The 27958-nt window shown below is 46.0% G+C and overlaps 1 protein-coding gene across 1 annotated transcript in view; it reads left to right on the top strand.

Annotated features, from left to right (window-relative positions):
* The window catches only part of LOC137653407 (TBC1 domain family member 2B-like), a 687014-nt gene that overhangs the window by 16545 nt on the left and 642511 nt on the right, over positions 1-27958 (top strand). Inside the window, exon 2 of the mRNA XM_068386766.1 lies at positions 23741-24240. Coding sequence (XP_068242867.1) covers positions 23777-24240 — 464 coding nt within the window. The 5' untranslated portion in view covers positions 23741-23776. The remainder of the gene's footprint in view (positions 1-23740; positions 24241-27958) is intronic.

Below are 27958 nucleotides of genomic sequence, written 5' to 3'. Positions count from 1 at the left end.
CAAAATAGATCTCTGCAAAGTATAATGGACGCAACCTATTGGAGAAGCAAGTCAGTGTTCGCGTCTTTTTATCTTAAAGATGTCCAGTCTCTTTACGAGAACTGCTACACCCTGGGACCATTCGTAGCAGCGAGTGCAGTAGTGGGTGAGGGCTCAACCACTACAATCCCCTAATTCCATAACCTTTTTAATCTTTCTCTTGAATGTTTTTATTGTTGTTTTTGGGTTGTCCGGAAGGCTAAGAAGCCTTTCGCATCCTGGTTGATTTGGCGGGTGGTCAAATTCTTTTCTTGAGAAGCGCCTAGATTAGAGGTTTTGATGAGGTCCTGTGGTATGGGTTGCAACCCTTCATACTTCAGATCCTAGGGGTCGATCAGCATCCTAAGAGGATCGCGAGGCTCCGTAAGGAAGACGTACTTAAAAAGGCAGAGTAATTGTTCAAGTCGACTTCCTTACCAGGTACCTATTTATTTTATTTTTGTTATTTTGATAACTTCTAAAATGAAATAAAAAATCCTTAGCTCATAATAATGTAAACATTTATTGCTGGTCTCTACCCACCCCCCTGGGTGTGAATCAGCTTATATAATCACCGGCTAAGTTAAATATTGAAAAATGTTATTTTGATAATAAAATAAATTTTTGAATATACTTACCCGGTGATTATATATTAAAGGACCCTCCCTTCCTCCCCAATAGAGACGCAGTGGACCGAGGAGAAAATTGAGTTCTTTGTTTACAAAGAGTACTGAGTACCTGCACGACAGATGGCGCTGTTGAAGTACACCCCCTACCTGCATAGCGATCGCTGGCGGATTTTTTCCGTAGAGTTTTCTGTCGAGCAGCAGAGCTGCAGCTTATATAATCACCGGGTAAGTATATTCAAAAATTTATTTTATTATCAAAATAACATTTTATTATCAAAATAACATTTTTCAGTTTAATAAAACCAACTGCTGTATGCTTAGCCTGCCCTAAGACTAAGTCACATCCCTGTGTTTCCTTCCCAACCAGCTTCACTCCTGGTTTTGTAACACTAAATCATATTTTGTAAATCATAAAAGTAGCTTCCTATGATATTTCAGATCAATATAAACAACATTTTCCCTGAGAAAAGTTACAACAAGACCGTTGGGTGAGATTCTTTCAAAGTTTAACCCTACATTCACCCCTATTGCTTTTAATTGTGATTTTGAAGGCCGAGAACAATTGCTGAATATCTTAGTTAAAAGTTAATTTTCATTAAATTTTGTTTTATTTAAGTTAACTTGTAATTACTGGTAAAAGGAACGTTGGTGTTTGTACTTTTTCTTGGCTGTTTTATAAGTCCCCACATGTGATATAGTGAATAGGTTAACATATTTCCAAACATCATTCTAATTTACGGCAGAATGGGATTTTTTTTTCTATTATTTGGGACTTGGCCTAAGCCTTGTACCCAATTGCTGTGTTTTTTTCATCAAACATAAAGAGGTAATATCCAGGCTTGTAGCATATACCCTGTTTCTGTAAATAAATCCTACAGAGAAAATCTTTCATAGGAAGGTTTACTCAAGACCATGGGAGTCGAGGGAAAAGGTTTGGTTCTAACACTAGAGAGTTATGGGGTCCTTTGACTGACTAGACAGTGCTACAATGGATCCTTCTCTCTGGTTATGGTTCATTTTCCCTCGCCTACACATTCACCGAATAGTCTGGCCTACTCTTTACATATTCTCCTCTGTCCTCATACACCTGACAACACTGAGATTACCAAACAATTCTTCTTCTCTCAAGGGGTTAACTATTGCACTGTAATTGTTCATTGGTCACTTTCCTCTTGGTAAGGGTAGAAGAGACTCTTTAGCTATGGTAAGCTGCTCTTCTAGGAGAAGGACTCTCCAAAATCAAGCTATTGTTCTCTATTCTTGGGTATTGCTGTAATAGCCTCCGTACCACGGATTTCCAACGTCTTGGGTTAGAGTTTTTTTGCTTGAGGGTACACTTGGACACACTATTCTATCTTATTTTTCTTCCTCTTGTTTTGTTAAAGTTTTTATAGGAAATATTTATTTTAATATTGTTACCGTTCTTGAAATATTTTATTTATCCTGGTTTCCTTTCCTCACTGGGCTATTTTCCCTGTTGGTGTCCCTGGGCTTATAGCATCCTGCTTTTCCAACTAAGGGTTTACGAATCTCTACAGGTAACTATGACACAGTTCCTTTGGGTCCTGGTCACGTAACACGATTCCTGGAAATTCCCTCAGGAATCAGCGACAGAGTTCCTGCGGGTTCTTGGCACAACATCCCTTAAGGTCGTGAGAAACTAATTCACAAATAGATTCTGAACCCCTAGGTTCTCATCCGAATCTCTCGGTTTCCGCGATCCAGAGTTTTCTGAAAACTCTATAGTCAACCCCCCCCCTCTACAGGATGGGTCTTCCAAAGGTGTGACTTGATACGTCACTCTACACTCCCAGCTGATTACTATATCAGCTGGTCTGGTTTCGCCAGCACCAATCCTTTCGTTTTCGAATGAACCACCGTCATCTTTCCTCCACCTTCCCACTTCGAGTGGTTTGGTTAGCAGATGAAAATGAGCGGGGAAGGAAAAATTTCTTTACATTGCAGTTCATTTCCCCTGGCAGGCCTTGCCTGATTTAGACGGTGGTTTTCTCACTATTGAGAAAGCGTTCGATGGCAACCCCTTTAGGTAAGCAGTCGATGGCAATTATGTCTGGCCTTCTTGAAGCAAACCCCCACATACGAGACTTCACCTTTTTTCGGGAGACTCGTGCCTGAGAAGTTTTTACAAAACTTCATGAAGGTCGTAAGCCTTCCCGGAGCATGCATTCTAGCCAAGACAAAACTGCGAGGTTATGGTCTTAAACTCTGTCCTACCGTTTGATGGAGGCAGCCTCCCCCGTCATTGTACTCTGTGTATAACGACTTGCCTTTTTACACGATAGTCTTCCGAGACTTTTATTCTATCCCTGGATTTGATGCTGTTTTCGGACGCCTCAAAGAAAGGGTGGGGGGCCCACGTTCTGCACCACACGACCTCAGGCCTGTGGTCAGAATCAGAAAAGTGCCTCCATATAAATCTGTTAGAAATGAAGGCCGTATTCCTGGCCTTTCAACAGTTCCAACAATATCTGGCGGGTCACTCTGTGGTGGTGATGAGCGACAACACCACAGTAGTGGCTTTCATCAACAAGCAGGGAGGTACCTTTTCAGAGCAGCTATCCCATCTCGCAGTAGAGATACTGTGATGGACTGAAGTCCACTCGATTCCACTATCGGCTCGCTTCAGTCCAGGCAAGAGGAATGTGCTCGCCGACAAGCTGAGGAGAGTGTCTCAGATAGTGAGTACCGAGTGGTCTTTGGATCATCTAGTAGCCAACAAAGTCCTGACTTTGTGAGGTTCCCCGACTGTGGATCTGTTCGCTACAGCTGTACTGCTCCCCAGTCCCGGATCCCAAGGCACTGTGGCAAGATGCCTTCCAACAACGGTGGGACAACATCGACGTATACGCCTTTCCCCCATTCTGTCTGATGGGGAGGGTACTCAACAAGACCAGAATATTGGTCAATCTCTCGATGACCCTGATAGCTCCGCTATGGCTTCACGCGGAATGGTTTCCGGACCTTCTGCAACTCCTAACGGAACTTCCGAGAGAACTCCCTCCACGACATGTGCTACTCAAACAACCACATGCCAACATCTTTCACAAAGCCATAGCTTTGCTACGACTTCACGTCTGAAGACTATATAGCATCTCATTACTCAGAGAGGATTTTCGCAACAAGTTGCAAGCAGGATGTCTGGATACCTGCGGAAATCATCAGCAGCAGTCTACCAGGTAAAGTGGAAAATCTTCTGTGGTTAGTGTCTTGGAAGGGGTATCTCTCCTCTTGATGCCACTATTCTAGTAATAGCGTAGTTCCTCGTGTATGTGTGTGGGGAAATACGCCTTTCAGTCTATGCGGTTAAAGGCTATTGCTCAGCCTTGAGCCTTGCCCTCAGACTCAACAGAATGGATATTTCTGTATCGCTAGAACTTTCCTTACTCATACGGAGTTACAAAACCATCGCTGATGTAGGTGACATCATCTCCCTCCACTTGAGGGAGCTACAGATATAACTGTCCAGGTAACATCAATTCGTTCTCTGCCGGCTTCTGGTGAACATCGGTGGTCGGTGCAGACTTTTTTTCTTCATTTGCTGAAGTATTATCTCTCCAACATCGGTGAAGTATTCAAACTCCGTGTTGTAGGATTGAAGCTGAATTTTCTTTTCTACAATTTTGTGGTCATATCATCATGTCGGACTCTAGTCCTTCAGTTGTTAGATTTTGCGCCAGAGGGTGCAAAACTAGGTTAGTTAAATTAATTTATGATTTGCACACTAAGTGCATTAAGTGTAGGGGTTGTGAGTGCTCTAAAGAATCTACTTGTGATGAATGCAAGGATTGCAGCGAACAACAGTGGAAAGTTTGTGTTTCTCACTCGGGGAAAGTAATTAAGGATAGGAAGAGGAAGGCGGCTCTTAGAGCTGAAAATAAGTCTAGTTTAGCCTCTTCTGTTTTGTCTATCGAAGCACCTGTTCCTATTCCTTCTCCTTCTCTTAATATGTCTCCGATCTTGAGTCCTCCTTCTCCTGCTCCTGTAACTCCTTTGCCAACTTCCCGTGGAGTTTCTCCTGACACCATTGCCAGTCTCGAATCTAAATTTGAAAAGAAATTTGATGTACTGTATTAGCTAATACGGTAATGCAGTTAGGTTTATCTGTAAAGTCTTTCTTAGGAAAGACTTCTAGTGAAGTGAAAAGTGACAGTTCAGTGCAATCGGAGGGGGTGGCTGTTTGTCCCGATAGTTCTCCTAAACGAAGGTCACCGGAGTTCCAAGGGAGACTGTTGAGGTTTGCCCACAGACAGTCGCTTCCTCAGTCAATCCTGTGGTGCGACAGCAGGATTCGACTAAACACCATTGGAAAGGTGTGTCGTTTGGTGACCAGTTATCAACAGAGTCGAGTGATTCGCCCCCGGTTAGACGTAATTCGAGTGATTCGCCTTCAGTTAGACGTCGTAAGTGGCGTGATTCTTCAGTCTCACGTCCGTTGAAGAAACGATCGACTGAAGAGTGTTCTCTTCGCCTCCTGTGAAAAGGAACTGAGAAGTAGATATCGCTCGCCCGTCGTGTAGCATAGCTACGTGGACTTCGCCTCCTATTCTTGTGACAGCGACAGCTGCCTTCGACTCGGTTGTGGAGCGACCGATTCTGAGTTCATCGAGATCTTTGACTCATCAAACTGTCGAACCTTGTCCTTCGACTTCGCATGCGACAGATAATTCGACTGGCGTGACACCTCCGGTGGCGATCGTGTCGAAATCCACGACTCCAGTTGCTTCGACTTCAACACTAGAAGAAGAGAATCTAGTTCCGTTACGTCGACAGTTGCAAGAACTGATGAACTAGATGAAAGAAAATAAACAATGTACGAAGAACAATGAGTCGAATCAAGAACCGTCTCTATCGCCTATCTCTTCGGATGACGAGGAGGACTTAGAAACGGACACTATTCCTCTCGTGTTATCGGAAGCTTTTATGCTACCTTCTCGACATATACCCGGATTACTTCGTAGCAGCCGCTCCCAGGTCGCCTGCTTCCATTTTCCTGATGAAAGGAAGAATGTCGATCTTCTCCCAAAGCTCGTTCTTTCCAAGGCTGCTAAACATTCGCTTTGTGATATAGAAGATTGATTGAAGGTCAAGAGAGATCTAAGGAAAGCAACTTTCGCTTATCCTCCGTCGAAACTTATCAAGAAGAGGTATAGGTTCTATGTAACCGGGGAAGCCCCTTCTATGGGAGTGTCTGCCTCCTCTCAGGGGGACTTCTCTGGCTTGGTGGATGCAAATAGGAGATCTGCGTTTGCAGCAGCTAAAATATTCTTTACATCGCCCGAGTTGGACCATTTGGTAAAGAATACTTTCAAGATTTTAGAAATTATGTGTTTCTTGGACTGGATGATTGGAGCTCTCGCTACGAAAATAGAGAATTGCTCTACTCTTCAGGAAGACCTGGCATCGGACTGGCTTGGGGTTTTGTCATGTGCCGACAAATCAGTTCGGGATGGTTGCGATGAACTGGCCTCTCTCTTTGCATTCAGGACTCTCAAGAAAAGACAGCTCTGGTGTTCGTTTGTTTCGAAACGAGTCGCTTCGTCTCAGAAGTCCGCCCTTTTGTTTTCTCCTCTCGACAAGGATCATCTGTTTCCAGAAGAAATAGTGACCAAGAAGAAGTCTACTAATGACTTGCTTGCACAGTCTTCTAAGCAGGTTAAACCCTCGACGGTGGTGACTACCACCTCTGTATCACCTTTGCAGAAGAAACCCTTTCCAGGAGGTAGGTCTAGACCGTTCGTCAGGCTTCGATTTAATTTACGACACCCAACCAAGTCCTCAACCAAACCCGACTCAAAATCATCCAAGTGATTCTTCAATCCTTCATGCGTCGGTAGGGGGTAGGTTGAGCCTTTTTTGGGAGGAATGGAGTCGCAGAGGGCAGAGCCCTGGGCGACACAAGTCCTCCGGTTCGGTTACTCCATTCCTTTCAAAGACACACTGCCTCTATCCAATGTTCCCATCACATTACCCACCTACTCGCCAGGCTCGAAGAAGTTTGTAGCCTTAATCCGGAAATAGAGATTCTCGTACGGAAGGCGGTCATAGAGGAGATAAACGACAGACCATTCCCTGGGTTTTACAACCATCTGTTCGTAGTCTCCAAGTCATTGGGGGACTGGAGGCCCTACTGGATGTAAGCGCACTGAATTTGTTCGTCCAGAAGACCAAATTCAATATGGAAACGACTCGTTCAGTGTTGGAATCCCTTCTCAAGGGGACTGGATGGTATCCCTGGATATGCAGGACGCATATTTCCACATTCTGATTCATCAGAACTCCAGGAAATATCTTCAGTCTGTGTTCATGGGCAAGATCTACCAGTTTCGAGCTCTTTGCTTCGGCCTCTTGACAGCACCGCAAATATTTACGCGTGTGTTGACTCCTCTGGGAAAGTGGTCACATCTCCTAGGCATCAGAGTGTCACTCTACCTAGACGACTGGCTTCTCTGCTCCTCTTCGGGAAGTCAGTGCATGAAGGATCTCAAGAGGACTCTTTCATTAACTCACCCGTTAGGCCTTCTTATAAACGAGGAGAAATCTCGGCTAATTCCTTCTCAGAACATTCACTATTTGGGGATGACTCTGAACTCTCAAGTTTTTCGGGCTTTTCTGTCACCAAAGAGAGTCCAGTCGTGTCTGGAAATAGTTCAGGATTGCCTGGACTGCATGTCCTGTTCCGCCAACCATTGGACCAGACTGTTAGGAACACTAGCTTCGGTGGAACAGTTTGTCAAACTCGGAAGGCTGCACATGAGGCCCCTGCAATTCTTCCTGAAAGCTTGATGGTGCAGAAAGACTCAACCGGATTCGACAATGTTCCCGATTCCAGATGAAATCAAGGAGGACTTAGCGTGGTGGCTTTCAAAACCAAGACTGGTAGAGGGGCTTTCTCTTCATCCACTCCACCTAACCCTACAGTTTTTTTCAGACGCCTCCGACGTAGGTTGGGGAGCCCTGTTGGGGAAGAACGAAACGTTGGGGAAATGGTCGGAAATGCAGCGCTCTCTTCATATCAATGTGAGGGAGCTATTAGCAGTGTTCCTGGGACTTCAGGCATTCTCTCATCTCATGACGGGACAGGTCGTAGCAGTTCACGGAGACAACTCAACAGCACTTTCCTACATCAGGAAAGAAGGGGGAACGCGCTCGTTCACCCTCTACAACCTTGCAAAAGATCTGCTTCTTTGGACAGAAAAATTTCAGGGTACGCTGATCCCTCGATTTGTTCGAGGGAAAATGAACGTGTTGGCGGACGGACTAAGTCGCCGTCATCAAGTACTGCCGTTAGAATGGACTCTCGATGCGAAGGTCTGCTTAGACCTGTAGAAACTTTGGAGAAAACTGATGATAGATCTCTTTGCAACCTCGAGGAACAACTGCCTTTCGCTGTTTTGCTCCCCAGTCCTGGATCCTCTTGCATGGTCGGTCGATGCAATGTTACTAGACTGGTCGGGCCTGGAAGCGTACGCTTTTCCCCCGTTCAACCTAATAAGACAGGTGCTGAACAAAGCGACATCCTCTGAAAATGTTTTTCTGACACTAGTCGCTCCATTCTGGCCAAGGAAAGAATGGTTCCCAGATCTCCTTGACTTGCTCGTAGACTTTCCCAGACTTCTTCCGTTAAAGAAATGTCTACTCAGATAACCACACTTCGAAAGATTCCACCAAGGATTATCTGCTCTGCCACTGACAGGATACAGACTGTCAGGAGTCTCGTCTGAGCGAAAGGTTTTTCGAAACGAGCTGCAGAAGCTATCGCGAACTGTAGACGAGCTTCTTCTAACAGACTATATCAGTCTAAATGGGGAGTGTTTCGAAGATGGTGTAGTCAGACCAAAGTCTCTTCTTCTGAAACATCTGTGAACGAAATAGCTTTTCTTAAGGGACGTTAAGCGTTCAGCGCCTTCGACTATTAAGGGATACAGAGCGATGCTGGCTTCAGTCTATAAACACAGAGGACTAGACCTATCCCCGAATAGTGATCTTTCCGATCTAATTAAATCGTTTGAGACTTCCAAATCGTCAGAGGGCTCGATAGCATGGAATCTCGATATAGTTCTTAGAAGGCTTTCGGGTCCTCCCTTTGAACTGTTGCTTTCTTCGTCTATGAGGAATCTCACCAAGAAGACGTTATTTTTAGTTGCATTGGCATCAGCTAGAAGAGTTAGCGAGCTACATGTAATGAACAAAAAGTGGGATTTTCTCAAGGTGATGCAGTTTGCTTTGTGGAACTCAATTTTCTTGCGAAAAATGAAAACCCTTCTCATCCGTGGCCACGTAACTTTGTTCTAATAAACCTGACAGACTTGATAGGTCAGGAAGAAGAAGAACAACTCCTATGTCCCTCACGGGCATTAAGATATTACATCTGCAGAACAGAGAAAATTAGAGGTCAGTCAAATCGTTTATGGTGCTCTATTAAAAATCCCTCTCGTCCCCTCTCGAAAAACGCCATTTCCTTTTTTCTGAGAGAATTAATTGAGGAAGCACATTCTCAAGCTAACGACCCAGTGTTTCCTTTATTGAAAGTGAAAGCACACGAAGACGAGCGGTAGTGACTTCTCTCGCTTTTCAACATAACTTGTCGCTATCCGCTATCCTGCGAAGTACCTTTTGGAGGTCTAAATCAGTGTTTGTGAAGCATTATTTGAAAGAAATCGAGACAGTGTTTGAAGATTGTAAGACTTTTGGTCCGCTTTCGGTAGCTGGCATGATGTTGGGAGGAACGACATAGGGGGTTGCTCCCTCTATTAACCTATGTTGCACCTTGTATCAAGGTTGACGAGTTAAAGGGAAGTCTGTGGGTACAATGTACCTGGAGTACTCACCAGTCATTTTAGTGTTAGTTTTGGTGGGTAAAGGTTTTTATTTTGGTGTAGGTGACAGTTTTTTTCATGTTGGTTATTTTCTGGTCTTAGCCCAGGGCAAGGGCAATATTTTATTGTATCTTCGACAAGTCAGCGGTGAACACCATGACTATGAGGATCTTCCACTCCATGTAGAGGCACCCATTGGTCATATTCCAAGTCCTCTACTATGTAAGATGAGCACCGACCAGAGGCAGTATTCTCCTGCAGTAGCTCTCTTACAAGGTAAGGTACAACAGGCACTAACAGTGCTTTTTGGCTTACTTTATTTTCAATAATCTTATGTTATTGTTGAAGTAAAACTCACATCCACAGCCCCCCATCCTTGCAATGGGTAATCAGCTGTATAATTGTTCGGTAAGACACTGCAATAAAAATGAATTTTCATTATAAAATGAAATTTTATTGCATACTTACCGAACAATTATTAATTAAAGCCCTCCCTCCTCCCCACTAGTGGATGGCTGGGTGGAACGAATTGATGTTACCTGGACAATTGTACCTGTAGCTCCCTCGAGTGGAGGGAGATGACGTCACCTACATCAGCGATGGCGGCGCCACCGTGGTAGTTTTGAATCTATTGTTTGCCATCGTAGGGAACCTACAGCTGTATAATTGTTCGGTAAGTATGCAATCAAATTTCATTTCATAATGAAAATCCATTTTCAATTTCGCTAAACGTAGTAAACCCTAATAGATAGCTAAAGGTTAGTATCGTTAGGAAAAATACAATTTTCAATATTAATCTTACCCGATGATCATGTAGCTGTCAACTCTGTTGCCTGACAGAAAAAATCTAAGGTTGGGATACGCCAGCGATCGCTATACAGGTGGGGGTGTACATCAACAGCGCCATCTGTCGAGCAGGTACTCAAGTACTTCTTGTCAACAAGAACTCAATTTTTCCTCTGTCGTGCCACCGGCAAGACCTACTTGGATACGCTGTTGTTTCTGGAGTTGTTTTTCACGATTTTGGTGATGTATTCGCTCTAGATTTTAGCCTTCGCTATTCAGGAACCTTTATCATTAGCTTATCAAGCTTTTTGATTAGATTTGGATTAATTGTTAATGAACTTTGCTAGTTTTTGGATTTCCCCCTTGACTATTTCTGGAATTCAAGATGTCTGACCATTCTCAAGTCCCTAAGTACAGGCAGTGTAGTGTTAGGGCTTGTTCTAGGCGTCTTCCGAAGGCCTCCATAGATCCTCACACCGTTTGTTCCAATTGTAGGGGTAAATCCTGTCAATTGGAAGATCGATGTGAGGAATGCGCTGGGCTTTCGGAATTCGATTTTAACGAATTCCTAAAGAATGCACGTAGGCTAGAGAAGGATAGGATCAGGAGGAGTTCTTCTCGCTCTTTTGATTTTTCCTCTCCCCATGCCCCTCAACCTACTCCTTCCCCTGTAGTGGTGACTCCCGACCCTGCTACTAGTGCTCAACCCTCCATGGCGGACATGATGCGTGCCATTCAGGCTCTTGGTGACAGAGTGGAGTCATTAGCTAATGACCGTAATCAACTTTTGGCCGATGTCAAAGAGTTGAAAGCGCGAAGTGCAGTGGGAAGTGTAGTGAGTGCAAGTGAAGTGAAAAGTGTCAGTGTCAGTGTTGCGCATGAGGGTACTCCTGTACGTGCCAGTCGTCCTCCCAGTCCGGGACCTCTTGCAAGCTCCCAAGCCCAGGGGAGAAGCAATGTCGAAGGACCAAAGGGTTCGACAGGCCTTGATCAGCGTACGGATGTACCCTCAGTGGTTGCGGACGTATCTGTCAGAGATCGTCCCATCCACAAACAGACGAATGAGCCCTATCATTCCTCGTCTGTGGAAGAAGTTTCGAGGAAGAAACGTTGGACCAAGGTCTCACGACCTCTCAAGCGTAAGGTCCCTTCCGAGCAAGTCCAACGGCCCAGGTGTAGCCACTGGGTCAGTTCGGACTCGCCGCAGTCTTCCGAAGACTGCACACCTCCCAAGAGAGGTAGAGTGGTTCCGCAGCAGGCAACTACTCCGTCTGTTGCCGTACCAACCACGGTAGACCCTAAGTGGTCCATGCTGCAGACTATGCAGTCTCAGCTTGCTTCCTTCATGCAGGAGTATCGTGCTGAGAAGGTTGACACTGCACCTGTTTACCTACAACCTGCCACGGTTGTGCGCTCAGCAGATACTGCGGCTGCCTGCTCCCACACTCCACCTGTGAGAGCTCCACCACCGATGCGCAGTCGACCCTGCCAGACGCATGTTCATGCTGCACCCTCCGTTGACATGCGTGAGCTTCCGCATCAGCAGTGGGAAGGTGCTGTCGAGCTGCCGTGTTTTGACGCAATGCGGCATGCTCCGCAACCCATGCGGCATGCTCCGCAACCCACGGCAGTCCCTCCCACGCACCAGCACTCCGCTTTTGTTGTTGCCAGCTCGCAGACTGACCAGCAGCGGCATGATGTTGGATCCGCAGCAGCTACGCATGCACCCGTGCTGCCGGATTCAGCCGTTCAGCTTTCTGCTCCACCTTTGCCACTTCCTCCTCAGCTTTCGGATGATGGAGTATCTGATGACGACGAAGCTGCGCATTTGGACGATCCGCACTCCGACGTAGAAGAACCCAAGTCTACGCCTCCCTCCTTAGACTTTAGGAAAGTCCTTGCCCTGTTCAGGGACTTGTATCCGGAACAGTTTGTGTCTGCAACCCCTCGCTCTCCTCCCTCCGAGTTTGCGTTAGGCATGCAGTCAGCAGCTCCTGCCTTCACCAAACTCTCTCGCACGCTCATCCAAGAGAGCTTTGAGGGTTATGGGAGAGTGGTTGCAGTCCAAGAAGCAGCTAGGAAAGACTGCTTTCATCTTTCCGCCTACCAAGCTTGCTTCCAAATCTAGCGTCTGGTATGCCACGGGAGAGGAACCCGGCTTGGGAGTTCCTGCCTCTGCCCAGGGCGACTTCTCAAGTCTGGTTGACTCTCCCCGCAGGCTGGCTATGAGACGATCTAAGATTTGCTGGTCCTTTTCTGACATGGATCATCTGTTGAAGGGAGTTTTTCGTGCTTTTGAGATCTTCAACTTCCTCGATTGGTGTTTGGGAGCTTTAAGCAGAAAGACTTCCCCTTCGGATAAGGACTCGGCCATGCTTATCATGTCTAGCATGGACAAGGCCATTCGGGATGGGTCTGGTGAGCTTGCGGCTTCGTACGTGTCGGGAGTGCTTAAGAAGAGAGACCATCTTTGCTCCTTCTTGTCTGCTGGGATCACTCCTTGCCAGAAGTCGGAGTTGTTGTTTGCTCCGCTTTCCAAGTGTCTCTTTCCGGAAGAGCTGGTCAAGGGGATGGCTGCCTCGTTGATCCAGAAGGACACCCATGACCTGGTGGCGTCCTCTGCACGTAAGGCCAAAGCTTTACCTTCCGTGCCTAGACCTAGGATGGACACACCAGCGTCTAGGTTCATCCCGCCCTTTCGTGGCAGAACCTCCAGCAGAGGAGGTACCCATGCCGACAGTCATCGTGGCAAATCAAAGAAGGGTTCCAAGTCCTCAAAAGGCAGAATCTGACTGCCTACCTCTCCAGACAGCAGTGGGAGCCAGGCTCAAGAACTTCTGGCAGGCTTGGGAGAACAGAGGTGCAGACGCTCAGTCTGTGAAGTTGCTAAGGGAGGGGTACAGGATTCCGTTCTGTCGCAGTCCCCCTCTAGCAACTTCTCCCATCAACCTCTCTCCCAACTACAAGGAGAAGGACAAGAGGCTAGCGTTGCAACAAGAGGTGTCGCTCTTGCTACAAAAGGGAGCGGTAGTCATAGTCCGGGACCATCAATCCCCGGGCTTCTACAACCGTCTCTTCTTGGTAGCGAAGAAGACAGGAGGTTGGAGACCGGTGCTGGACGTCAGTGCTCTCAACGCTTTTGTCACCAAGCAGACTTTCACAATGGAGACGACGAAGTCGGTCCTAGCAGCGGTCAGGAAGGAAGACTGGATGGTCTCGTTGGACCTGAAAGACGCGTACTTTCATGTCCCCGTCCATCCAGACTCCCAACCTTTCCTAAGGTTCGTCTTTGGAAAGGTCGTGTACCAGTTCCAAGCCCTGTGCTTTGACCTAAGCACGGCACCTCTTGTGTTTACGAAACTGATGAGGAATGTTGCCAAATTCCTTCACTTGGCAGACATCAGAGCCTCCCTCTATTTGGACGACTGGCTTTTAAGAGCTTCGTCAAGTCGTCGCTGTCTGGAGAATCTCAGATGGACTATGGATCCGACCAAGGAATTGGGTCTCCTGGTCAATATAGAGAAATCCCAGCTTGTCCCATCTCAAACCATTGTCTATCTAGGTATGGAGATTCAGAGTCGACCTTTTCGGGCTTTTCCGTCGGCCCCCAGGATCAGTCAAGCCCTAGAATGCATCCAGAGCATGCTGAGAAAGAACCGATGTTCAGTCAGGCAGTGGATGAGTCTAACAGGGACACTTTCATCGCTGGCCCAGTTCATCGAGTTAGGCAGACTCCACCTCCGCCCCCTTCAGTTTCATCTAGCTGCTCACTGGAGAAGGGACATGACGCTAGAAGCGGTCTTAGTGCCCATTTCCGAAGAGATGAGGTCTTCACTGACGTGGTGGAAGAACAGCATTCTTCTCAAGGAAGGTCTACCATTGGCTGTTCAGACCCCCAACCACCGTCTCTTCTCGGACGCATCGGACACGGGATGGGGTGCGACACTGGACGGACAGGAATGCTCGGGCACGTGGAATCAGGAGCAAAGAACACTTCACATCAACTGCAAGGAGCTATTGGCAGTTCATCTAGCCTTGATAAACTTCAAGTCCCTCCATCTAAGCAAGGTGGTGGAGGTGAACTCCGACAACACCACAGCCTTGGCGTACATCTCCAAGCAAGGAGGGACTCATTCGAGGAAGTTGTTCGAGATCGCAAGGGACCTCCTCACTTGGTCAAAAGATCGAAAGATTTCGCTGGTAACGAGGTTCATTCAGGGCGACATGAATGTCATGGCAGATCGCCTCAGCCGGAAGGGTCAAGTCATCCCCACAGAGTGGACCCTTCACAAGAATGTTTGCAGCAGACTATGGGCCCTGTGGGGCCAGCCCACCATAGATCTATTCGCTACCTTGATGACCAAGAGGCTCCCGATGTATTGTTCACCGATTCCAGACCCAGCAGCAGTTCACGTGGATGCCTTTCTTCTGGACTGGTCCCATCTAGACCTGTATGCGTTCCCTCCGTTCAAGATTGTCAACAGGGTACTACAGAAGTTCGCCTCTCACGAAGGGACACGGTTGACGTTGGTTGCTCCCCTCTGGCCCGCGAGAGAATGGTTCACCGAGGTACTGCAATGGCTAGTGGACGTTCCCAGGACTCTTCCTCTAAGAGTGGACCTTCTACGTCAGCCGCACGTAAAGAAGGTACACCCAAGCCTCCACGCTCTTCGTCTGACTGCCTTCAGACTATCGAAAGACTCTCAAGAGCTAGAGGCTTTTCGAAGGAGGCAGCCAGAGCGATTGCCAGATCAAGGAGGACATCCACTCTCAAGGTCTACCAGTCAAAATGGGAAGTCTTCCGAAGCTGGTGCAAGGCGAATGCAGTTTCCTCAACCAGTACCTCTGTAACGCAGATAGCTGACTTCCTTTTACATCTAAGGAATGTAAGATCCCTATCAGCTCCTACGATCAAAGGTTACAGAAGCATGTTGGCAGCGGTCTTCCGCCACAGAGGCTTAGATCTTTCCACCAACAAAGATCTACAGGACCTCCTTAGATCTTTTGAGACCGCAAAGGAGCGTCGGTTGGCCACACCAGGCTGGAACCTAGACGTGGTTTTAAGGTTCCTGATGTCAGCAAGGTTCGAACCGCTTCAATCAGCCTCTTTTAAGGATCTCACTTTGAAGACTCTTTTCCTCGTTTGCTTAGCAACAGCTAAAAGAGTCAGTGAGATTCACGCCTTCAGCAGGAACATAGGTTTTACATCTGAAACGGCTACATGTTCCTTGCAGCTTGGTTTTTTAGCTAAAAACGAGCTTCCTTCTCGTCCTTGGCCCAAGTCGTTCGAGATCCCAAGCCTGTCCAACTTGGTTGGGAACGAACTAGAGAGAGTACTTTGCCCAGTAAGAGCTCTTAAGTACTATTTAAGACGTACAAAGCCATTACGAGGACAATCAGAAGCTTTATGGTGTTCTATCAAGAAACCTGCTTTACCGAGTCTAAGAACGCAGTTTCTTATTACATCAGGCTTCTGATTAGAGAGGCCCATTCTCATCTGAAGGAAGAAGACCTTGCTTTGCTGAAGGTAAGGACACATGAAGTTAGAGCTGTCGCTACTTCAGTGGCCTTCAAACAGAACCGTTCTCTGCAGAGTGTTATGGATGCAACCTATTGGAGAAGCAAGTCAGTGTTCGCATCATTTTACCTCAAAGATGTCCAGTCTCTTTACGAGAACTGCTACACCCTGGGACCATTCGTAGCAGCGAGTGCAGTAGTAGGTGAGGGCTCAACCACTACATTCCCATAATCCCATAACCTTTTTTAATCTTTCTCTTGAAATGCTTTTTATTGTTGTTTTTTTGGGTTGTACGGAAGGCTAAGAAGCCTTCCGCATCCTGGTTGATTTGGCGGGTGGTCAAATTCTTTCTTGAGGAGCGCCTAGATTAGAGGTTGTGATGAGGTCCTTTAGTATGGGTTGCAGCCCTTCATACTTCAGCACCTAGGAGTCGCTCAGCATCCTAAGAGGATCGCTAGGCTCAGTAAGGAAGACGTACTTAAAAAGGCAGAGTAATGGTTCAAGTCGACTTCCTTACCAGGTACTTATTTATTTTATGTTTGTTATTTTGAATAACTGCTAAAATGAAATACAGGATACTTAGCTTCTAATGTTAACATGTATGCTGGTCTCCACCCACCCCCCTGGGTGTGAATCAGCTCCATGATCATCGGGTAAGATTAATATTGAAAAATGTTATTTTCCTTAGTAAAATAAATTTTTGAATATACTTACCCGATGATCATGAATTTAAGGACCCTCCCTTCCTCCCCATAGAGAACCAGTGGACCGAGGAGAAAATTGAGTTCTTGTTGACAAGAAGTACTTGAGTACCTGCTCGACAGATGGCGCTGTTGATGTACACCCCCACCTGTATAGCGATCGCTGGCGTATCCCGACCTTAGATTTTTTCTGTCGGGCAACAGAGTTGACAGCTACATGATCATCGGGTAAGTATATTCAAAAATTTATTTTACTAAGGAAAATAACATATTATCTATGAATTTGTCATATTTAAAAGTTTTATTTCATGACGTTCTGTAAATTTTAGCATGTATATTTTTAACATTTATGTGGCAAAAATCTTAAATGAAATGCTAATTTTCAATATTAAACTTACCCGATAATCATGTAGCTGTCAACTCCGTTGCCCGACAGAATTCTACGGAGGGATACGCCAGCTATCACAATACTAGAAGGGGGTGTACTCACCAGCGCCACCTGTGGCCAGGTACTACAGTACTTCTTGTTGACACCTCCTCAATTTTTCCTCTGTCGTGCTTCCGGCTAGACGTTCTGGGATACGCTTATGATTTTGGAGTATTTTCACGGCTTTTGGTGAAGTATTTCTCTCAGATTTCGGCTGTCGCTTTACTGGAAAACTTCTATATTAGCTTAGATAGCTATTATTTAGTCCTGATTAATGGTTAACGATCTTTTTACTTGATTTGGAATCCCCACTTGGCTAACTCTTTTGATTCAAGATGTCTGACATTTCACAAGCCCCACCCCATAGACGATGTAGGTCTTGTAATAGGCGTATTCCGAAGGCCTCGGTAGATCCTCACACCGCTTGTTCTGACTGTAGGGAAAGGCCCTGTCAGTTGGAAGATCGATGTGAGGAATGCGCCGGACTTTCGGAACTTGATTTTGTCCGATTTCTTAAGTATTCAACCAAGTTAGAGAGAGAGAGAGTTAGGAGGAGTTCTTCTCGCTCTTCACTTTTTTCCTCACCTCATGATCCCCTACCTTTTCCTCCCCCTGTAGTGGCTACCCCCGAACCTACTATTTGCCCTCAACCTGATATGTCTGTTGTTTTGCGTGCCATTCAGGCTTTAGGTGACAAAGTGGAGTCGGTGGTTAGTGATCATAAGTCTCTTATGGCCGAAGTCAAGGAACTTAAGGTCAAGAGTGCAATGGGTGGTAATAGTGCCAGTGCTGTGACGAGTGCTAGTGTCAGTGCAGTGCCAAGTGCTAGTGTCAGTGTCAGTGTGGTGCGTGAGGGTACTTCTGTGCGTGCCAGTCGTCCTCCCAGTCCGGGACCTCTTGCAAGCTCCCAAGCCCAGGGGAGAAGCAATGTCGAAGGGCAAAAGGGTTCGGCAGGCCTTGATCGGCGCACAGAAGTATCCTCGGTGGTTGCGGGCGTGTCTTCCAGAGACCGTCACTCCCACCTGCAGACGATTGAGCCCGTCTTTTACTCGTCTGCTGAAGAATTGTCAGGGAAGAAGCGTTGGACTCAGGTCTCAAGACCACTCAAACGCAGAGTCCAGACCTCAAGAGCTCTACAACCTGGCTACAGTCATTGGATCAGCTCTGACTCGCCGCAGTCATCAGTTGAATGCACTCCTCCTAAGAGGAGTAAGGTGCTGCCGCAACAGATCTCTGCTGTTAAGGCTTTACCTCAGCAGACCTTAGTGTCTGCCGACCCCAAGTTGACTCTACTGCAGTCCATGCAGTCACAACTTGCGGTCTTGATGCGTGAGTGTCAGGCTGAGAAGGTTACACCTCCTCCTGCGATCGCTCCGCCTAACCGCAGTCCTACCTGCCAGGCGTACGATGTTGAGGCTCCTCAGGATACCTTACCACGTTCTGAGTTGACTGTTTCCAGTGGTGTGCAGCTACCTCCGCCTTCCTTAAGGCAACCTCAGCAATGGGAACAGGAAACTTATACCTTGCTTCCTCCGCTTCCACTTGCAGTTCCACCAGTGAGGCAACACTCTCTTGAGGTACAACAACCTCTCCCATCCATGAGTCAGACTCCTCAGCTCTCGCTGCAGCGACCTCAACCCTCCTCAAGGCGAGAACCTCAACACCTTAGCCTTGCGCCTCAGGAACCTCAACTCGCGAGACAATTACTGCGTTCTGCGCAGCCACTACCTCATCGCTCACAGCTCACACCTCAGGAACCTCAACTCGTTCCTCAGGAACCTGCTACTGTGCATCCACCAACCTTACAGCAAGCGCAACTCTTGAGTTCAGACACTCATGCCAGGAGTCAGCCTCCTCCACCCATGCGCCTACCTTCTGCTACTTCTTTTGATCAGCCTTTGCAGCCTGAGCCTCAGGTGTTCCCTCAACAGAGACTTGAGGAGGAAACCACAAGTATTTTTGTTCCAGCTCGTGCTGATTCTGCTGTTCAGCATACCTTACCTCTCACTTCGCTACACTCTGGTGATGAGGTTTCTGATGATGAGGCTGCACACCTGGATCCCTCATCAGACGTGGATGAATCCAAGTCTTCTCCGCCTCCTATTGACTTTCGTAAGGTCTTGGCTCTTTTCAGAGAGGTATACCCAGACCATTTTGTCTCTGCTATCCCCCGCTCTCCGCCATCTGAGTTTTCGCTGGGCATGCAGCCAGCCAAGTCTACGTATACTAAGCTCGTCTTAGCTAGGTCCTCTAAGAGAGCGTTAAGGATTTTAGGTGAGTGGTTGCAGTCTAAGCAGCAACTAGAAAAGACTTCCTTTATGTTTCCTCCGACTAAGCTCACTTCTAAAGCGGGCGTTTGGTATGCCACAGGAGAGGAACCAGGCTTGGGAGTACCTGCCTCTGCCCAGGCTGACTTCTCAAGTTTGGTAGACTCTCCTCGTAGAACAGCAATGAGGCGCTCTAAGGTTTGCTGGACCTTCTCAGACCTTGATCACTTCCTGAAGGGTGTTTTTAGAGCCTTTGAGATGTTCAATTTCCTAGACTGGTGCCTGGGGGCCCTTAGCAAGAAGACCTCCCCTTCGGACAAGGACTCTGCCATGCTCTTAATGTCCTGCATGGATAAGGCTATTAGGGATGGATCTGGCGAGCTTGCATCGATGTTTGTGTCAGGGGTACTTAAGAAAAGGGAGCAGCTTTGTACCTTCCTTTCCTCCAGCATCACACCTTGTCAAAGGTCTCAACTCCTTTTTGCTCCGCTCTCGAAGTTCCTTTTTCCCGAAGAGCTTGTTAAGGACTTGTCTGCGGCCCTGATACAAAAGGACACCCATGATCTTGTGGCCTCATCAGCTCGTAAGACTAAGGTTGCTACCTCAGTCCCCAGGACTTATCGCACCCCAGTGGCTGATACTCCTGCTACGAGGTTTATTCCGCCCTTTCGTGGTAGAGCCCCCAGCCGAGGAAGCTCCCGTCCAGACTCTTCCAGGAGCAAGTCTAGGAAAGGTTCCAAGGCTTCTAAAGGAAAAAACTGACTCTCATTATCTCCAGACAGCAGTAGGAGCCAGACTCAAGATCTTCTGGCAAGCCTGGGAAAAGAGAGGTGCAGACGCCCAGTCTGTCAGTTGGCTGAGGGAGGGTTACAGGATACCATTCTGCCGCAAACCCCCTCTGACCACATCTCCCATCAACCTCTCTCCCAACTACAAAGAAAAGGACAAGAGGCTAGCGTTGCACCAGGAGGTGTCGCTCCTTTTACAGAAGAAGGCAATGGTTATAGTCCGGGACCATCAATCCCCGGGCTTCTACAACCGTCTCTTTCTGGTGGCCAAGAAGACAGGAGGTTGGAGACCGGTGCTGGACGTCAGCGCGCTCAATGCTTATGTCACCAAGCAGACGTTCACGATGGAGACGACGAAGTCGGTCCTAGCAGCGGTCAGGCAGGAGGACTGGATGGTCTCGTTGGACCTGAAAGATGCTTACTTTCACGTTCCTATTCATCCAGACTCCCAACCTTTCCTGAGATTCGTTTTTGGAAAGGTTGTCTACCAATTCCAAGCCCTGTGTTTTGGCCTAAGCACAGCTCCTATGGTGTTTACGCATCTGATGAGGAATATAGCAAAATTCCTCCACTTATCGGACATCAGAGCCTCCCTTTACTTAGACGACTGGCTGTTGAGAGCCTCCACGAGTCGTCGCTGTCTGGAGAGTCTCAACTGGACTTTGGACTTAATCAAAGAACTGGGTCTGTTAGTCAACCTAGAAAAGTCTCGGCTCATTCCCTCCCAATCCATTGTGTACCTGGGAATGGAGATTCGGAGTCAGGATTTTCGGGCTTTTCCATCGGCCCCAAGGATAAGCCAAGCCCTAGATTGCATCATGAGCATGCTGAAGAGGAGCAGTTGCTCGGTGAGACAGTGGATGAGTCTCACAGGGACCCTTTCATCGCTGGCCCTGTTTGTCGAGCTAGGGAGACTCCACCTCCGCCCTCTTCAATTCCATCTTGCAGCTCATTGGGACAAGGGTTTGACTCTCGAAGCAGTCTCTATCCCAGTCACCAAAGAGATGAAGACCACTCTCTTGTGGTGGAAGACCAATCTCCTTCTCAGGGAGGGCCTATCGTTAGCGATTCAGACCCCCAATCTTCATCTCTTCTCGGATGCATCGGACTCGGGCTGGGGCGCGACCTTGAACGGACAGGAGTGCTCGGGAACGTGGAACGAGGAACAGGAAACGCTCCACATCAACTGCAAGGAGCTACTAGCAGTTCATTTAGCCCTATTGAACTTCAAGTCCCTCCTGCTAGGCAAGGTGGTGGAGGTGAACTCCGACAACACCACAGCCTTGGCTTACATCTCCAAGCAAGGAGGGACCCATTCGAGGAGCCTATACGAGATCGCAAGGGACCTCCTCATTTGGTCAAGAAGTCTAAACCTCACCCTAGTCACGAGGTTCATTCAGGGCAACATGAACGTCTCAGCAGATCGCCTAAGCAGAAGGGATCAGGTCATTCCCACGGAATGGACCCTCCACAAGAGCGTGTGCAACAGACTTTGGACCTTGTGGGGTCAGCCGACCATAGATCTGTTTGCCACCTCCATGACCAAGAGACTTCCGTTGTACTGTTCCCCAGTTCCAGACCCAGCAGCAGTTCATGTGGATGCTTTTCTGCTGAACTGGTCCCATCTCGACCTTTACGCATTTCCACCGTTCAAGATAATAAACAAAGTCCTTCAGAAGTTCATCTCGCACGAAGGGACACGGCTGACGCTAGTTGCTCCCCTTTGGCCTGCAAGAGAATGGTTCACAGAGGTACTTCAATGGCTGGTCGACGTCCCCAGGACTCTCCCTCTAAGAGTGGACCTTCTACGTCAACCTCACGTAGACAGGTTGCACCCAAACCTCCACGCTCTTCGGCTGACTGCCTTCAGACTGTCGAAAGATTCGCTAGAGCTAGAGGCTTTTCGAAGGAGGCAGCCAGTGCGATTGCCAGAGCAAGGAGGGTTTCCACTCGTAGAGTCTACCAATCCAAGTGGGAAGTCTTCCGGAGCTGGTGTAGAGCCAATGCAGTATCCTCTACCAATACCTCTGTGACCCAAATAGCTGACTTCCTATTACATCTTAGGAATGAGAGATCCCTTTCAGCCCCTACGATTAAAGGGTACAGGAGTATGTTGGCTTCAGTTCTCCGCCACAGAGGTTTGGACCTTTCTTCCAACAAGGACCTTCAAGACATCCTTAAGTCTTTTGAGACTTCTAAAGAGCGTCGTCTACCCACTCCAGGCTGGAACCTAGACGTAGTCTTAAGGTTCCTTATCTCACCTAGGTTCGAACCTCTCCAGTCAGCTTCCTTCAAGGACCTTACCCTCAAGACTCTTTTTCTCGTCTGTCTTGCAACAGCTAAAAGAGTCAGTGAGGTTCATGCCTTCAGCAAGAACATTGGGTTCACGACCGAATCTGCAACATGTTCTTTACAGCTCGGATTCTTAGCTAAGAATGAACTTCATTCGCGTCCTTGGCCTAGATCGTTTGAAATACCTAGCCTCTCCAACATGGTAGGTAACGAGCTAAAAAGAGTTCTTTGCCCTGTCAGAGCTCTAAAATATTATCTTAATAGGTCAAAACCTATTCGAGGACAGTCAGAAGCCTTATGGTGTGCCATCAAGAAACCTTCGAGGCCCATGTCCAAAAACGGGGTTTCGTATTATATAAGGCTTCTGATTAGAGAAGCCCATTCTCACTTAAAGGAGGAAGACCTTGCTTTGCTGAAGGTAAGGACCCACGAAGTGAGAGCCGTAGCTACTTCGATGGCCTTTAATAAAAACCGTTCTCTGCAGAGCATAATGGATGCAACCTATTGGAGGAGCAAGTCAGTGTTTGCATCATTTTATCTTAAAGATGTCCAGTCTCTTTACGAGAACTGCTACACCCTGGGACCATTCGTAGCAGCGAGTGCAGTAGTAGGTGAGGGCTCAGCCACTACATTCCCTTAATCCCATAACCTTTTTTAACCTTTCTCTTGAATACTTTTATTGTTGTTTTTATGGTTGTTACGGTAGGCTAAGAAGCCTTCCGCATCCTTTTGATTTGGCGGGTGGTCAATTCATTCTTGAGAAGCGCCTGGGTTAGAGGTTGTGTAGAGGTCCTTTAGTAGGGGTTGCAGCCCTATATACTTTAGCACCTTTGAGTTGATTCAGCCTCCAAGAGGAACGCTGCGCTCAGTAAGGAAGACAAACTTAAAAAAGAGGCAGAGTAACGGTTCAAGTCGACTTCCTTACCAGGTACTTATTATTTCATTGTTATTTGAGATAACTGTTATATGAAATATGGGATACTTAGCTATCCTTTAATCTTGTACACTGGTTTTCACCCACCCCCCTGGGTGTGAATCAGCTACATGATTATCGGGTAAGTTTAATATTGAAAAATGTTATTTTTATTAGTAAAATAAATTTTTGAATATACTTACCCGATAATCATGATTTAATTGACCCTCCCTTCCTCCCCATAGAGAACCAGTGGACCGAGGAAAAATTGAGGAGGTGTCAACAAGAAGTACTGTAGTACCTGGCCACAGGTGGCGCTGGTGAGTACACCCCCTTCTAGTATTGTGATAGCTGGTGTATCCCTCCGTAGAATTCTGTCGGGCAACGGAGTTGACAGCTACATGATTATCGGGTAAGTATATTCAAAAATTTATTTTACTAATAAAAATAACATATTTCTATAATTTTTCTACTCCCTTTGTGGTGCCAAGTATTGCAATGTTAGAATCATCATTTATGTAGAGATTTCTTGTAAAAGTACATTCATGTTTCTTTTCATTTCAGGCACATGTGAGAATGCATGAAGTTGAACATTGAATAATGTTTTATCAGCCTCTTAATCTAGACACTGTGTGTGATAGTCCAAAGGCACCTGAGGAAGAGGTTGAGTTGAGGCAGAGAGCTCACAGTACTTCCAGTGTGTATAGGAATGTTGCCATATGCAGTAAAGATGACGAAGTTTTTAGGCCCAAAAGTTGGACTCGTCCGAGTGATGCACTTTCCAAGATAGACGAGAAGGAAGAGTTCCAAGATCCAAGGGGAGAATATAAGTTATGTGGTTACCTATATAAACATAACTTATCTGGAAAAAAGAACCCTGTACCTGGTTTGAGAAGTTTTGGGAGCTCTGCCAAGAAGCGATGGTTTGTCTACTCAGATCGTGTCTGCAAGTTATTTTATTATAAGCAGAAAAATGACTCTGAACCTTTGGGTTCCATAGATATTGCTCTTGCAACATTCCTTTTTGATCCAGAGAATAGAAATGAAGGGCTCTTTACTATTAGGTAAGGGTACTGATTTTTATTTGAAATACATTATAGTTGTGGTGAGATATTTTAAAATTTTGTGTAATGTATTTGAGAATGGTCATATGAACTTAATGCAGCCATGGATTTACATGTGCCATATAGCCTCAGCAAGTTAAGAATGAAGCTTGTATTTAAGAATTGCTATTAGGTAATGAATTAAAGAAAGGGTAGCCTTTGTGCTAAGCAAGTGTATTATTATTATTATTAGAATAGCGCCAACGTATCCCTGCTTGTCGTAAAAGGCGACTAAAAGCGACTGGGTAAGGGGGCTGGGAACCCCCTCTCCTGTATTATAATCCTGTGAGACATCAAAGAAGTGGAGCTGGGGGAGAGTAACTGCTCCCCGCACTCTAGTTTTGGGGTGTTTGAATGTGCGTGGATGTAGTACGATAGAGAGTAAAAGATGTGAGATTGGAAGTATGTTTAGGAATAGAAGGATGGATATATTGGCTTTGTGTGAGACAAAGATAAAAGGGAAAGGTGAAGTTATGTTTGGTGAAATGTCTGGTAGAGTGTCTGGGATTGAAAGGGGAAGAGCAAGAGAAGGTGTGGCTTTATTGCTGAGTGAATGGATGACAGGTAAAGTAGTGGAATGGAAGGAGATATCATCTAGGTTAATGTGGGTAAGGGTTAGGTTAGGTAGGGAATGTTGGGCTTTTGTCAGTGCGTATGGGCCAGGTTGTGAGAAAAGTGAAGAGCGGAATGAGTTCTGGAATGAATTAACTAGGTGTGTAGAAGGACTGGGTAGAAGGAATTATGTAGTTGTCATGGGTGACTTAAATGCTAGAGTGGGTGCTGGAGAGGTAGAAGGTGTCATTGGGAAGTATGGCGTACCATGTGAAAATGAGAGTGGTGAGAGACTGGTAGATATTTGTTGAGCAAGAGATGGTGATAAGTTCTAGCTTTTTCAAAAAGAAAGATAAAAACAAGTATATATGGGTAAGAGTGGCAAATGGAAGAGTGGTAGAAAGGGTGTTAATGGATTATGTGTTGATAACTAAAAGAATGTTTGGAAGATTGAAAGACGTGCACGTGTTTGGGGGTATGGCTAACGGTATGTGTGATCATTTTTTGGTGGAACAAAAATTAGTTGTTGTAAAAGAGTGGGGAAATAGAGTAGGTGGATGTAAAAGGGAGATAGTGAGGGTTGAAGAGCTAATAAAACCGAGGGTAAAAAGTAAATATCAAGAAAGGTTGAAAATGACATATGACAAAGTGAAAGTAAGAGAAACGGGTAATTTAGAGGAGGAGTGGAAGTTATTAAGAGAAAATTTTGTTGGGATTGCAAGTGATGGGTGTGGCAAAAAGTTTGTTGGAGGCAGCATGAAGAAGGGCAGTGAATGGTGGAATGAAGGAGTGAAGGTAAAAGTGGAAGAGAAAAAGAGGGCTTTTGAAGAATGGCTACAGAGTAATAGTGTAGAGAAGTATGAAAGATATAGAGAGAAAAATTTGGAGGTAAAGCGCAAGATAAGTGAAGCAAAGAGGGCAGCTGACCTGAGGTGGGGTCAGGGATTGGGTCATTCATATGAAGAGAATAAGAAGTTTTGGAAAGAAGTGAAGAGAGTAAGGAAGGCTGGTTCAAGAATTTAAGAGACAGTGAAAGATGGAAATGGAAGGTTGTTAAAAGTAGAGGAGGCAAGGAAAAGTGGGCGGAATATTTTGAAAGTTTACTGAATGTTGAGGATAATAGGGAGGCAGATATAATTGCTGTTGCAGGTGTTGAGGTGCCGGTGATGGGAGATGAGAATGAGAGAGAGATTACAAGAGAGGAAGTGAGGAGAGCACTAGATGAAACGAGAGTAGGAAAAGCATCTGGTATGGATGGTGTGAGAGCTGAGATGTTGAAGGAAGGGGGTGTGACTGTATTTGAATGGTTGGTGAGATTGTTTAATATGTGTTTTGTGTTGTCAATGGTACCAGTAGATTGGGTTTGTGCGTGTATTGTACCACTATATAAGGGTAAGGGAGATGTGCATGAGTGTTGTAATTCAAGGGGTATTAGTCTGTTAGAGTGTGGTGGGAAAAGTGTATGGTAGAGTAATGATTAATAGGATTAAGGATAAAACAGAGAATGCAATCTTGGAAGTACAGGGTGGTTTTAGAAGAGGTAGGGGTTGCATGAATCAGATTTTTACAGTTAGGCACATATGCGAGAAATATTTAGCAAAAGGTAAGGAGGTGTATGTTGCGTTTATGGATCTGGAGAAAGCTTATGATAGAATTGATATTGGATCCTTTGAATGGCCAGACAGTAATGCATTGGATCCCTCTCTCTGGTCACGGCTTATTTTTTCTTTGCCTACACTTACACAGAATAGTTTGGCCTATTCTTTACATATTCTCGTCTTTCCTCATACACCTGACAACAATGAGATACTTAACACTTCTTCACCCAAGGGGTTAATTACTGTACTACAATTTGTTCAGTGTACTTTCCTCTTGGTAAGGGTAGAAGAGACTCTTTAGTTGTGGTAAGCAGCTCTTCTAGGAGAAGGACACTCCAAAATTAAACCACTGTTCTCTTGTCTTGGGTAGTGCCATAGCCTCTGTACCATGGTCTTCCACTGTCTTGGGTTGGAGTTCTCTTGCTTGAGGGTACACTCAGGCACACTATTCTATCTTATTTCTTTTTTTTTTCTTTTTCTTTTCTTCCTCTTGTTTTTTTGAAATGGTGTGTTGGGCAGGCTTAATAGAAGGGCCATGGATGCCTGGTGGTTTATCAAGAGGTTGTCTTTTCCTTTTTCTGATTAATTTTCTTCTCAAAACCATCCTTACTGTCCTCCCTTCAGTTGAAGTGGCTATCCTGGAGGGTATTTAGCCTTGCATGGTGTATTGGCTCCTCCATGTTGACCAGTTTTTCCGACTTTTTACTATAGTCTATGGGTATCATCAATCACTTTGTTTATAATTCTGTACGTATTGTTTTTGTTATAATTCTTGTTAATCTAGTTTTTAAGTATGATGTCTCTTTTTTTATTTCTATTAATTCTTATGCTGTCTGGAGGCATTGAGCGAAATTCGGGACCAGTACGTCCTAGATTTCGTCAATGTCGTCTTCTGTATTGCAATATTCGTGGTCTTCATGCAAATATTCAAGACCTTACAGTTGCGTCCAGACAGAAAGATATTCTTTTTTGCTCAGAAACTTTGGTTTCTAATATGAGACACTCATCTGAGATCCTTATAACTGGTTTTAAGAAGCCAATAATGTTGAAACGTGATGCCATCCCTAGGGCCAGGGGAATGGCGGTGTATATTAGGACCGAGTACCCTGCTTCTCATAAGTCCTGCTATCAATGTGGATGTCATGAGATTCAGGTAATAAAAGTTTGTGGCAGGCATAACAACTTTTATTTGTGTTCGATCTACCGGAATCCAGACATAGATGATTCTATCTTCGATTGTCTTCTTACCATTATGGCTAAGATACAAGAAAATGATAGAAAGGCTTCTTTTGTCTTTGTTGGTGATTTTAATGCTCACCATAGGGAGTGGTTAAGTTCTATCTCTCCTACCGATCGCCATGGCTTAAGAGCTTTAGACTTTGCCTCTGAATCAGGCTGTGAGCAAATCATAAATGAAGCTACTCATAGGTCTGGTAATTGCTTGGACCTCGTATACACTGACTCCCCTGGCGTTATAACTAGTAAGGTTGGTTCTCCAGTCGGGACATCTGATCATGCCTTGATTTCAT

The sequence above is a fragment of the Palaemon carinicauda genome, chromosome 14 (assembly GCF_036898095.1).
Source record: "Palaemon carinicauda isolate YSFRI2023 chromosome 14, ASM3689809v2, whole genome shotgun sequence".
In the NCBI taxonomy this organism is placed as follows: domain Eukaryota; kingdom Metazoa; phylum Arthropoda; class Malacostraca; order Decapoda; family Palaemonidae; genus Palaemon; species Palaemon carinicauda.
This window is presented reverse-complemented; position numbering and strand designations above follow the sequence as displayed.